General features: G+C 29.5%; 2 protein-coding genes across 2 annotated transcripts; both read right to left on the reverse strand.

The window, feature by feature from the left end:
* Window positions 1-280: 280 nt before the first annotated feature.
* Window positions 281-1739, reverse strand: LOC8283180 (cell wall / vacuolar inhibitor of fructosidase 2). Its single transcript, XM_002524267.2, has one exon. The coding sequence runs from the start codon at window positions 1038-1040 to the stop codon at window positions 492-494; it is 549 nt and encodes a 182-aa protein (XP_002524313.1). The 5' UTR covers window positions 1041-1739; the 3' UTR covers window positions 281-491.
* A 152-nt stretch (window positions 1740-1891) lies between these two features.
* Window positions 1892-8821, reverse strand: LOC8283181 (protein S-acyltransferase 8). The gene is made up of 5 exons (XM_015722489.3): window positions 8365-8821; window positions 5395-5580; window positions 4109-4414; window positions 3734-3967; window positions 1892-2801 (listed from the first exon to the last, which is right to left on the reverse strand). The coding sequence occupies exons 1-5, from the start codon at window positions 8401-8403 to the stop codon at window positions 2295-2297; spliced, it is 1272 nt and encodes a 423-aa protein (XP_015577975.1). The 5' UTR covers window positions 8404-8821; the 3' UTR covers window positions 1892-2294.
* Between the last annotated feature and the right edge of the window lie 5083 nt (window positions 8822-13904).

The following is a 13904-nucleotide window of genomic DNA, read 5'->3' on the forward strand; positions in this document are numbered from 1 at the left end:
GAATGCAAAAATTTTAAAAGCTAGCATGAAGATGATCAAAATGGTTGACAAGAACAACTATTTAATATAATAACTGTGAGTCCATTTGTTGGAGATACTAATATAAATATTTGGTTGCAATTTAGTTCTTTTACAAATAAAAAATTAATATGTCATATTTTCCTTTCTTAATTAATTTTTTTATTAGTTATTTTTTCACATATCTTTTATTTGCAAAATAACTAAATTAAAATAAAATTAAAGTTTGATGTCTAAAATGAAATAAATTTAATTTAATGACTAAAATGAAACCAAAATTATTTATGTGAATTTTGCATACACTTTTATTACATATATGCCTTCCGACAAGAAAGTGCTATTTACAGAATGGAAATTAACTTCACCATTCTTGGAAAGAAGAGGAAAAGACAATTTTCAATGGGTTGCTAAAAGCAAGAACACAAAGAGAACGTTCAACATGAGGGTCTGTTATTAATGGATGCAAATAATATTCACTGAAGACGGTCTGTGATCACAAATCCAATAGAACTATATAGCAGGGCGTAGTAATTCCTAGCAGTAAGAGGTGGGATTTTAGCCTTATCTCTTGTCAACTCAGCTTCACATTCTAAAGCATCATCACCAGCAATCTTGACATCATAGTTAGCAGAAAGCATATCTTCATCCAGCTCTTCCAGTGCACTTTTGAATGACATAATTACTGCTTCGTACCAAGACAAACAGGTCCTCAGAGGTTTTCGCAGAGGTGCAGGAGTAGTACTATTGTTGGCCATGTTCTTTACGAAAGTTTGGGTTTCTGTTGCATTTGAGATTCCTAACTGGATGCTTATCTGAGCAAGAATGGTGAGATTTGCTGTTGGAGTTCTTGGGTCCAACTGAAGAGCACCAACACAATCTTCAAATTTCACTGAAGGCAATTTTGCAGTACTCCTGCAGATATCTTCTACTAATTTGGATTGAGCATTCTCTGCACTTGTATGGGAAATTAGGAGCATGAAAATGGCTGACAATATCAACTGGTGAATATATGAGAACTCCATTTCTAGGATTTGTGAGTGATTTCCATTCTGATCTTAGGGCCATTTATAGCCCTGGAGAATTTTTCTTTACTAGGAAGTTTTTATGATCTTACTCTCCTTGGTTTTTCTTTCTCTTTTTTCTAAAAACACATTTGACATTCATTGCCTCAAATATTAATTGCAATTACGTTATAATTTCCTTTTCTGTTGAATTTCAAGGATGTTATTTTCCCTTCATGGTGCTTATTTCTAATTAAAGATGTTTAAAAAGATTCTTTTCCCTTTCTTTCTTATTTTTCTAGAGAATCCAATGATTTTTTTTCCCATAGGTTATATGATTTTTATTTAGGAATATGTTCATGTTCATAGACATTAATAAGGCAATATGTAAAAGATCTAATTAGAAGAGATTTAACATCTTAATTAGGATAAATAATATTCATTATATAAGAATATTTACTGCTGATTAATGTGTTTTCCTTTCATTAAATAATATTTCCTTCCAAATCTCCTTGATTTAGCAAAAGGGATAACATTTGCAAAGGGAATTATTTAAGTTTGTTGTGCAAGCAAAAAAGGGACATCAAATAACATTCTCAAACATTGTTCAAATAAAAAAGAAATTCTCAAGCACAAACAATTACAGGAAAAAGAAAAACCTCTCATTACTATTCTAAGTAGTACAAAAGATTTTCATACTGACTATGCCTATTTTATATAAGCCAGTAACCAATGAGAAATCATAAATGGGAAAATATAGCAGTCCACTCCAAAATTGTTAGGCTCCCGCATGATCTTTTAACTGTCTAAGACCTAAGAAGATGTTGCTTTAGAAAAAGAAAAATGTCCAGACTCCGCAGAAAGGACTGAGATGAGGAAAAGGAGTGTTCACCACTCAGAAATGGGGGGAACATTTTAAAGAGTCTTTTGAGTAATTATTTACACAAAGAATAAAGCCAGCACTACAGATTCAATCCAAGGTAGCAGATGTTTAAGAATTTAGAGGACCCAGAAAGAACAAAAATAGAAAACAGCATCCTCTTATCTTCTCAAACAATTACAAACACATTCCTATTGACTGCAACCCCCACCAAAAAGATAACATAAGCCCCCGTGCCTAAACCCGGGAATAGATTTTCGCTCCCATCAGATAATTAATTGTAAGTCTCTAATCAAAAGCAACTTCCTTCAAAACTAGGAAGAGAGCATCCAAACAATTTGCGATCATCCCCGGTAGACGCCATGCTATTCGATCAGCCAATAAACAACCTATCATCATTGGCGCAGTTCCTTAGGAGTGCTGTAGTTTCTGCTTTCAGTGACATTAGAGTTGGCTAGGACCTCTGGCGCTATTTCCCAGCTCCCACTTCTTCTTCCCCAACTTGAATGTCTAGTATCAGACCGAATTGTGGGAGCTCGATGATCTGAACTTAGAACAGAGTCCACCTCTGAGGTATTGTGAGGAGGCCCATTACTCCCTCTGCTGCGTATGTCCTCATCAATTTCTTCAATATTACGACGTTGGGAGATTTTCAAAAGATCTTCACCAATCTCTAGATCATCTTCCACCTTAGAACGTGGATCCCCACCTAAATCTTCAGCTTCTACTTCCCGAGTGCTTGGCAACGGGGGTCTCGGTACCTCCTCTTGAACAAAAGCCCGGAAGTTGTTCTTTGAGGGTTTAACCTTAGTAAAAAATACCTCGAGAAAATTATGAATACAACCCAGATTGTAGACATTAATTCTGTTGTCAGCCCTGTACCGGAAATTTTCATAGGTTGTCTGGATTGAAAGAAGTAAAAAATACTTAATCGAGGCATAAATGTCAAAATTTTAACTGAAAGGGAATACGGCTACTAGATACATACGGACTGCCACTATGAAACCATAATCATTCCCAAACAATACATATGGTTAGTAACTTAAACAAAAACTCATTTTAGAAATAAAACACATTCTAATTAAGTAAGAAATAGACATATGTTCAATAATCTTCACACTGACCTACTATGAATGTGTAGGTCCAATCTACAATGAGTCTAGGTTTGTCATTCACGGAGCATTAAACTGATGGCAATTTAAAATTGCAAAAATACATTTCAATTACTTAGATTGTTGTATTCAAAATCCAAAAGTAGAGATGTTTACCTTGTACCCGTAGATAATACCCGTAACCCGACCTAAACGGGACAGGGAATACCCACCCCGCTACTAGTAACGGGGCAGGGATGGGTTTCAGCCACTCCACCCTGTAACCCGCTCCGAACTATACCCGAAATATATATATATATATATATATATATATATATATATATATATATATATATATATATATTTTTATTTATAAAATGAAAGTAATTTTAATATAATTTTTAAAAAAAATATTAAATATTATTTAGATCTAGACTTTATTTCTTCAATTATACTTAATAATAGTTAACATATTAAATAAATATATTTAAAAAAATTAATAAAAATATATAAAATAATATAGTGGGTTTTACCCGACCCGACCCCGCTTTAAAGAGGACAGGGATGGGGAAGGCTAAACCCGCCCCATTGTCATTCCTATCCAAAAGTAATTGCGACAGACCATAAAAAGAACAACAGAATTTGGATCAGAACCCTAGAACATTATTACTAACAATCTTGATTGACTAAAAGTCATTGAATTTGAATCCACTTGCAAATCAAAATTAGAGAAGTAAACTAACCTGGTTTGTGCCTATGAGGTACAAATGGAAGCCGGTAAGTCCACCAACAAACCAGAGGGATATAAAACAGTAGGCCATTAGTATGACAGATGCAGGTGATTCCTTCATTGCCTTCCAGACAGTGCTTTGATAATCATCCATCAAGACTTTAATATACACGGCTGACATGGAAAACACATAGATGCAAAGAAGAGTTGATGAAGAAACAAACATAAAGAAGTAACGGTAGTTGCGCTGCATGCAAAAATACAAACAGAGTTAGAACATGAGCTCCGCAGTGAATGATGAATACAACAAATAGTCAAAACAAAGAAAATTGGAAACGCACAAATGAAAAGTAACAGAACTAAGTTATATTCCATCCGAACAGCGTACCAAACCAATGCATTGGCCCACCCAAGGGCAATGATGATCAAATCTTTCCACACAATTGTTACAAATGGAACAATGGGAGCAACGGGGAGGTCGATAAAGCATGCATGTGTCACAATACTTCACTCGAACAGGAATGCCATTGACCATAATTTCCTTTGTCCGGGGGAACTGAAGGCTCGGTGTTTGTCGTCCCCCAACCTCAACCGACATTGACGAATCATAGCGGAACTCTTCCTCTGGCGGATGTGAATTACGTGGAATAATACCAGGGTCCCGGGCTGATGTGAGAAAAAGAAGAACCAACACCTGTCAAGAAACAATCATGGGATTTAAGCTACAGAAGATAACCAATGCAGATAATGAAGTTTGACCAGACAAATCATCTAAGACATACTCATAAGCCTACATGACGGCTTCTACTAGAGAATTTAACAGTTAAAAGTACAGCCAGGAACCGAAGACCTTTATCTGAGAAAGTATATTTCCACATACGCCTTATTCAAAATATTAACACTCATAAATAGATTATCAAAAGGCAATGGCAGATGCCGCAAGCACATCCATCCATGACAAATTCATCACTTGCAAAAACTAGGAAGAAAATATGACTTTTGACCATCAAGTTTTGGCAGGTAAAATTTGGTAGACACTTGAAAAAAAATTGAAAAAAATGGAACTGCTTTCCTATTCCCCGATCCAAAATAAATTGCTTGTATCACATCAAAATGCCCATATTCATGCAATTTATTTAAGGTGAAACATGAATCTGGAAATTTAAACTATTAAAATTTCTAGAATAGATAAATATAACCAGAAAAGCTGAATGTTAGCTGTAAAACAATTAGTTTTTCGGTTGCACAGACAAAAATATAAATTTACAGGTTATGTGAAGACACAAGAAAAAATTACAAGGGATTCTAAATACTTGCAGGTCAGATTATTTTAATTCAATAAGTTGAATTATTAGCAGGTGCCACGTGGGATTTCAGGAATCAAAGTTATTTTGTCCAAAATCCAGATTTTGTGCTCGAGAATGAGATGCAATTCAGTTCCTTAAATTGTATAATTCTATAGGCCAAAAGAAGCCTCAGCAGATAAAGGATCAGCCCGGTGTCAAAATATTTGTGCGGACCTTAAAGTTGATGGACACTGGCTAATAATGACAGAGGCACCCTGTCAGCCTGTCATCTATCCACAAGTAGAGGATGTACTCAAGCACAAGATGTTCCTAATAACTCCTACAATAACAACCAATTGTCAAGCACCATGGTAGTAAGCAAACTTACATAGATTGTAAAGACAATGGCTACCACCAGAATTGCATATCCTGCGTTGTATGGTGAAAATTCATGGAGAAGATGCCTCGCAACAAATACACAGAAGATAACAACTGGAACAATGATCAGCAATAATGTGACAATCAGAGACCGAGCATCAGGTCCAAAGATCAACCTTCCACCAAGTATGAACTTCTGCAAAGGATGACCAACAATTAGCACTAGAATACCTCACAGCATAATAGATAATCGAATGTATCAGATTTTAATGACTTGACAAATCAAGGTACACAAAATGTACAAATATTCAAGCTTCTAGTGACAGGAAATAGTACTAGTAAACTAAAGAGTCTTATTCAAAACTGACAATAACTACAGAAAATGAGCAATACAAAAGATAAGAATGAGATTCAGTGTCCTAAAACATTAAATGCAAACAATGCAAGTCCTCAACCAATCTCCTTGTCTACTAAAACCTATGGGTGTTTATCCTGTTCAAAGCTGCTGACCAGACAAACAGTTATCTCCTTATAAGAACTTGATAACCAAACACAATATACAAACAAAACAGATAGCGCGAGACAAAGAGCAAAAGAAGAATTTACAGGAAAATACTTCAAAGCTATGCTCAGTCCAGAGCTTTCTGAATATTTCAAATCTATATACAGCTCAAACTCTTCTATATGACATCAAATAAGGACAAGAATTAAGAAAGCTCTATTGCCTTCCTATCATTAGATTCATGATATTTGGGATATTTCAAGTTATTGAATGACCAACAGAAACAAGGAAAACTTAAACTGTGTGTTGAATTCTTATTAGCCCAACTATAAGCTTAGCTGTGGAACTAATAGTTAAATAAAAAAAAACTAGAAATTTCATAAGGACTCTAAATATTCTTGTCCTTTGTAGAAAGGTGCTTTGGAATCTTCACTGCCCTTAACATGGAAAGCATATCTATTTTGGTTGTGTAGCAACTTGGTTTTGATAAATTTCAGAAAACTTATAAGATTCAACTGAACTTCAAATACAAACATGAAAATCTAGTAAACAGAATCCCTTTTGTTTTTACCAAGCTGCAAATTGTGATTCAATGCAGGAAAGCTAGTACTCTTTCCAAACAAAAAAAGAGTTGTCTTATCTACTTTGCATGTCTTGGCACATAATTCAACTTACAGTTTGATCAAGTTGTCAGCTAAAATGAAGACAAAAGAAAAAAAAAATTAATTTAAATACTTGTACATTAACAGGAAGACAATTGCAAAAAAAATTTGCTAGAAGAATAGAAAGCTCTACATGCACAAACTTAACAAAAGACCAGAATGATTGAAAAAGCTTTAAGAGTTTAATAACAGATATTACTAGAAGATTTTCCTACACCTTTTCAACCATTTACACTGTACACCACCTTGAATCCTAGAATACACACCTTAGTAGCTTAATCATACTCTTTCTCAAAACCCCATGGTACCTATCTAATGTAGCTCCAGATCAATTAAGAAAAAAATAAATAAATAAAGCTTCTCATTTTCCCTTTCTACATAAAGCATGATAACATTTGCGTCCAATGACTAGTTCTATAGCCTATCGCTAACGAAACAAGATTACTCAAATTGGAAGTTCCTAAAAGATGAGAAGCAAGACAACTTGCTATAGTTGTCTTTCCTTTATACTTCTTACCACGCTTAATTGGGTTATAATAACTTTAACATAAGATGCAAGAGTGACTTATCCCCAGTGGTACCAATACCATGCTAAATGGCTATGCTCTTATTCATCTTTATCGAAATCATCCTACAGCCTCCCTGTAAAAAAGAGACGGAAGGTAGCACATAGTAGACAATTCTCACCCAGACATTGTAAAGCAAGGAGACTTATGCACAGGGAACACCTTCATCCTTATTTGGTAACAACATCCCATCTCTCCTGCTTGAAATTATTTCCAAGCACAATACCTCATAAATGGTTCCACCAAATCATTCTTAAGCCTCAATACTTCAGCATGTCAAAATTACAGCAGAAGAAACCAAACTGCTTTCTCAAGCAAAACATCACCTATCAAACTCATTTATTCATCAACACCACTGTAATACAAGACAGTAGTAACACAGAAGAAACTTTGACATGGAAAATAAAAAACCAATCATTCCAAGAGCCTTCTGATGCACACAAAAAGATTCGTACTAATAAAATAAGTATTGGAAACTATGTCTTATTATAGTTGCTTTTTCTTTCCAAGTTTAAAAAAAAAAAATCAAAAACTAAAGGTAAAATGTTTGCAAAAGGTGTCTCGACTCATAGTCATAAATTACATGTATTTAGATATTAACAAGGTAGAAACTACACATACAAAACCCAACAGTAATAATATTAAAATCACATCTCCAACAATCCTTGCTAAAAGCAATAAGAAAAAGCATCATGAGAACTAATTTTATGCTCACAATTCAATAACAATTAACAAAGCATTTGTTGAACTGTCTTTTAGGAAAAAAGAAAAGAAAATCAAAAAGAAGCTCATCACAAAATTGAAAATCGCGCATAATTTCAACAAAAAAACTCCGTTCCTTGATTCAAACTCTCACTAGCCCTTAGCACCCAATAAATCAGACTCTGTTTGCTTATCAAATGAAAATAAAAAATCACAAAAAACAAAACTTCTAAAAATAAAGTATTGAGCTTTAAAAGGCCAATCACTTACCAACTCAGAAAAAGGAAAATAAATGCACTCATTAGAAAGCAATATAACAAACCCTCGAAATAACTAAAGCAGTGAACCACTAAACACAGGACAAAATAGAACACATTAGAGAACAATGAGGCTAAAAGAAAAAGAACTAAGACAAACAAAACCCAGAAAAGACTCCAGAAATCTAAACAATACCCAGATGCTAAAATCCAAACTTTAACTAAGATTCAAAACAAAAACAATCAAAGCAGTTTAACAAATAAAATAATAATAAAAAAGGCTCCTCTTACATTACTTCCTTTCCACACTTCATAAACGCGCTTAGCCATGAGAACAAGCCACACGCGCCGCTTCACTCCCTGCTATTATCTCTGTTCCAGTTACTACGCAGGCACGGAGTTGAAGATTTCAAACTTGCTGTTCATTTGAATTCAATCTCATTAAAAATAAAAACACCCAAAAACGAAATAAGAGAAAAAACGATAGTATAAATCAGTGGGTTTTGAAAGAGAGTGAGAAAAGAAAAAGGGGGCTTTCGGAGGTGGGTTTTTGGGGATTTTGAATTTGGTGAAAATTATTACACTGACTCAATGAATGAAAGAAGAGAGAGAAAGAGAAACGATCTGAGAGAGATGGCGGTTTTATAAGTTTTTTTTTTTTGGAATTTAGGGACTTTGTGTTGTTGTGTGTTGGGTCATTGGGTGTGTGAGAAATGGAGAATGTTTCTCTCTCTCTCTCTCTCTCTTACTCATTAATTCTGTTTATATAATTTATTATAAATTAATCTCTTTTTAAATGGCGTTAAAATTCACTAACATTTCTTCTATCTAATTGTATAGATTTAAAATAATGAAAAAAGAATATTTTCAAGAATCATTGAAATGATAATCTAGGTCTATATATCTTGAATTAAATAAAATCTATTAATATTTTATAAATTCTAAATGAACTAATAATAATATTATAATAATAATGACAATAATATAATTTTAATATTTTTAAATTTAATACTTTTAATCTTTATTATAAACGTCAATTATATTTTTAATTGTTACACAAAATAATTAAAAATAAATCTCACTATGCCTTATAAATATTCAAAAATCGTTGATGTTGTATATTTATACGTTTTGTTTGATAGTAAATATACATCTTTTAATTTCAATAAGATTTTAAAAATGAGTTATGTTTGTATTTATAAGAAAAAAAAGGAATCCTTTTGCTATTTTTATAATATAATTATGAGTTATTATTGCATTGTTTTCATTTGATGATGATTTCCAAAATAAAATCCCACGTAAAAACAATACAAGTATTATTATTGCATTATTGTCATTTGATAATGAAATAGGATCTCATGTTCATGCAAAAAAAAGGGGAATCTTATGTAAATTTTTTATAAATATGTAATCAATTTTCTGGTACAATAGATTCTGATGTAAATTATACAAATATGTAATCAATTCTCTACTAACAAAAGTTGGTATCCTTTTTGTTGTTGTTATACTTGAACGATGATAATTTTAATGTTTCACTCCACATTACTTGGTAATTTTATTTATAAAATGCAAATATCACAATTTTATTTATTTTAATTTTTGCTTATATAATACTTTATATAATATTTTTATAAAGTTATATATTAATTATAAAATAATAAGAGATTTTTTAATAACAGAATTTTATTTTGTAAAATTGGTAAGAATTGAGACAAATATAGATGGATTGTATAGTATTTTTTTTTATATATATTTAGAACGAGTAATGCTATATAATCTATTAATGTTTGTCTTAACTTTTATGTACGTGATGTAATATATAATGCTTTTATTAGTCTATTCATTTATATTTTTTTTATTAGTATTTTTTGCCACTGAACTCATCTTCACAGTCCGATTAGTTGTCTTAGGTGATGCGGCAAGATCCTAACGGTGCTGAAATGGACAGTCCACCTGACCTACTAAGAAATTTACCTGTATTAAGTTTTTTGCCTGTTTTGTTTGATACCAATTTTTGTATATAACTTTTATTGTTTAGTTTTCGAAACAAAATATGCACAATAAAATATGTGTTTTTTTATTATTTTATTTTTTAAAACAAAACAAAAATAAGTTTTCACAGCTTAGAAAAACTATAAATAGCGGTTTTTCTGATATTTTTATACTAATTTTTAAAAGTAAATTTTTTAGTTTTGAAAAGATACAAATTAAAATCATACGATATTAATCATAGCAATCATTATATGTTAAGACGTTGATATTTTGTGATAAATTTTTATCAAATTAAATGAAATTAAATATTATAGTTGGAAATACAATAAAGTTTTAGAAAAATAATTTCATGATACATATTTTTTATAAAACGGGCCAAAATTAAATCTTGCAACAAAGCATGGCTAAAAGGAAAGAGTTTGTAATATAGAGGGTGAATTTTGAAATATTTATTCCTATCTCATGAAAAATCAGAAAATGAAGTGGAGTAAATAATTTTACGATTGGATTAGATTTTTTGGCAGTCCTACTAATAAGGGTGAAAAATGTGCTAATTTATTCGTGTTACTAATTGAAAATTTAGTCTAGTTATATAATAATAATTATAGGGCATAATTTGTATCAATAATAATTGAAGAAGACTCAAATGTCATCTCGAAATAATTGTACCAAGGGGTGACATAGGCTCAAAGTATAGTTGGGAAATGACACTGGCAAGTAATCACTATAGTAATGGTTTTTGAAGCACTAAACTCAACATCAATAGTCTCAATCATGGACAATTCCACACCAACTAGACTCAGTAATGGCTTGGCCACTATTTGCTGTTATCTAATGAAAATGGCATATAACAAGAGTACCATGGCCTTTCAAGCAACTAAAATCCCCTGTGAGACTGTTTAATTTAAATTTTATCTTCTACACTACTTGAATTTTTTTAATTAAAAATGGAAATAAATTAAAGTTAAAATATTATTCAAATTAAGATATATATATTTATTATCTCACTAAGCGCGTGTGAATACTAAACTATCTCGATGGGATTCTAAAATTCTTTATCTGTAAATTAAGTATTATATAATTAAATATATTTAAATAGATTTATACATGTTATATTGTATAAGTCAAGTTTTAATTTGCATATTTTTAAATAGGCTAAATAAATTATATAAATTCACATTTCTAATATTAAGCAGTTTTGATTGAAATATAAAAACATTTTAACACAAATTAATAAATAAGTCAGATTATAATTTATTTATTTATTTGACACCAGAGTATAACTCAAATTGCCAGTCCAACCATCTAAAGCTAATCCCATACGTCTTTTTTGTGTTCTCTTTGTTATTTGGATGTTTTTTGTGTGTTTTATGTCCTTATATTTTTCTATTTTCTAATTGGATTAATATTAACTTTGATTTGATGAAATAACTGCATAATTTGTTGCCTCCAACGTTTCTTAGCTATTCAAGGGGTCAAAAGACAGCCCAAATAATAAAATCAATTTTTTTTTTTTATACTTTGATTAAAATTTATTGATAAATTTAAAATTTATGTGAAGTAATATTAATTTAGATATTTATAAATTTAAATTTGTGTAGAATTAATTATATCTAAACTATATTTTCACAATATAGAGTTTTTAAATGAATTCCATATTAGTTTGTCAATGTATTTTAAATAAAATAATTTTTTAATAAATTTTAACAAATATTTTTTTTTTTTTACTTTTAGAGAAAGTCCAGAAGAAAATATGGAAGCCCAGATTTAATTTCAGTTTTAAATTAATGAAACTAGAGAAAAAACTTTAGGATTTGATTTTCTTTTCTTTGTTCTAAATGAAAATTTAGGGAAAGAAAAGGACTGATTTGTTGTATTTTTATTCTTTTTAAGCGTTGTATTTGGGCTAAAGAATCAAACAAAGGCCCAGAACGGACGAAAATTTTCTTTTTATTGAAGATAGATGTTAAGTTGACTTGCATTACACCTCCCTAATTAAATATATTTTTTATATATCAAATTTTTAATAAATTATATTTTAAAATAATATTTTTTATTTTTTTATTTTTTGGATATAAGATATATAATTAATATGACTTTCTAATATAAAAGAGTGAAATTTTACTCTTTATTTTATATTTAATAAATACACTGTAAAAATAAAAATAAAAAAATTAAAATTCTAATATTTATAGAAATAAAAGTAATGTACAAAATAAAATATAAAAATATATTAAATTTAAATAAAATATTTTATTTTTTATATTTTAAAATATTATTTTTTATATAAATTATACTCTTTAAAATAAATAGCACAATTATAATGCAAAATGCGCAAATTGAAAAGAGTTAAAGTGGTCTTTTTAATGTCTAAAAATTAATTGTGTCTTATGTTATTATAGGGTTAAAAAGAGGGAATTAGTTTCGATAATATAATTAATCAAATTTACTTTAATAACTTCTTTCTTCTTTATTATGACCTTAATATCCCCCACTCGACCACTTTCTCACTATCTTCTTCTAATTTTCTTTTTGCATCTCAGATTTTACATTTTTGTATGACCCAATTCTTGGTTAGAAGTTTGCCTAAAAAAATAAAAATAAATTTCCTTGGTTAGAAGTAAATGATGGTTAACTCACATTATTTATTATTTTCTTGTCACAACATAAATTGTATTGTCAATTAATATTTTTTTCAAAAAATTCTTACTTAGACTCACTTGTCACGATAAATAAATTAAATATTAATACTAATATTATTTATTAAATATTATTATATATATTAATTAATTTTTTATTATTAACCACTCATTATTAAATACTAACTAATATAAATACTATCTAAAAATTTATCTATCCTATCCTCTTTTCCAATTTTCTTATTGTACAGTTAATAATCAATATAATTATTTTTATTAAAATGAGGTTGTAACAATTGTTAGTACCATTTATTACCATATTTAAATAGAAAAGAATTCAATTCCCTTCTATAAATAGGAATTTCAAATAAATAAATAAATATATAATAAAAAGAAAAAGTGCACAAAACTTTTAAACAATTTCTAGGTTTTCATAACTTTTCAAACGTTTCTTTAAAGTTTTTATAAAGTTGCTAAAAGAATAAATATAAAAACTCTTTTCTAAGGTTAGAAATATTTTGAAGAGTTGCGATGTTGAAAACATATCCATCATGGAGACGGTGCCGTTTTAATAATTTCTATATAGTCTAGCTTATGTCATTTCTACCGGCAGCAACACCCAACCAACTATTATTGGATTTCACCCAATTTCATTGTTTCAAAGCTTATACTTTTCCAGGTCCTCCGTAATTTTTGGCCTCTTTAGTTCTACAATTAGTAGCTGTGACTCAAAGACAAATTAAATAAAAAAATTCATTAGTATTTATTGTATTAAATAATTATCGAGTGTATAATTTATTTTTAAATATATATTATTTTATTATATTATTTTTAGTAATATAAATTAATAGAAACAGTTTATAATAATTAAAAATATTATAGTTAAATTTATTTAGCTCAAATGTATTTATTATTAAAGATAATTTTAAAATAAGGATTAAAATTTAAGTTCACTAATAGAAAAATTTTAGTTTCAAATATTATAATAAATATTACAATTATTTAATTATTAAGTATAAATATTTATCATGAATTATAAAAAATAATTATATGAGATTAATTTAAAATAAATTATTATTAATCAATTATAATAAAAATAATATTATCCAAATAAAAAAAATTAAATTAATTATCATGTAATAATTAAAAATTCCAAAAATCAACAATTGATTAGCATTAAATCAGTTTTTAGATTCTTAA

This window comes from Ricinus communis, chromosome 2 (assembly GCF_019578655.1).
Source record: "Ricinus communis isolate WT05 ecotype wild-type chromosome 2, ASM1957865v1, whole genome shotgun sequence".
In the NCBI taxonomy this organism is placed as follows: domain Eukaryota; kingdom Viridiplantae; phylum Streptophyta; class Magnoliopsida; order Malpighiales; family Euphorbiaceae; genus Ricinus; species Ricinus communis.

Coding starts and splice junctions, on each gene's coding strand:
- LOC8283180 (XM_002524267.2), bottom strand. CDS start 1,040: ATGGAGTTCTCATATATTCACCAGTTGATATTGTCAGCCATTTTCATG.
- LOC8283181 (XM_015722489.3), bottom strand. CDS start 8,403: ATGGCTAAGCGCGTTTATGAAGTGTGGAAAGGAAGTAAT. Junction 3,968..4,108: donor TGGGCCAATGCATTGGTTTG/GTACGCTGTTCG, acceptor TTTTGCATGCAG/CGCAACTACCGTTACTTCTT. Junction 2,802..3,733: donor ACCTCATAGGCACAAACCAG/GTTAGTTTACTT, acceptor CTTTCAATCCAG/ACAACCTATGAAAATTTCCG.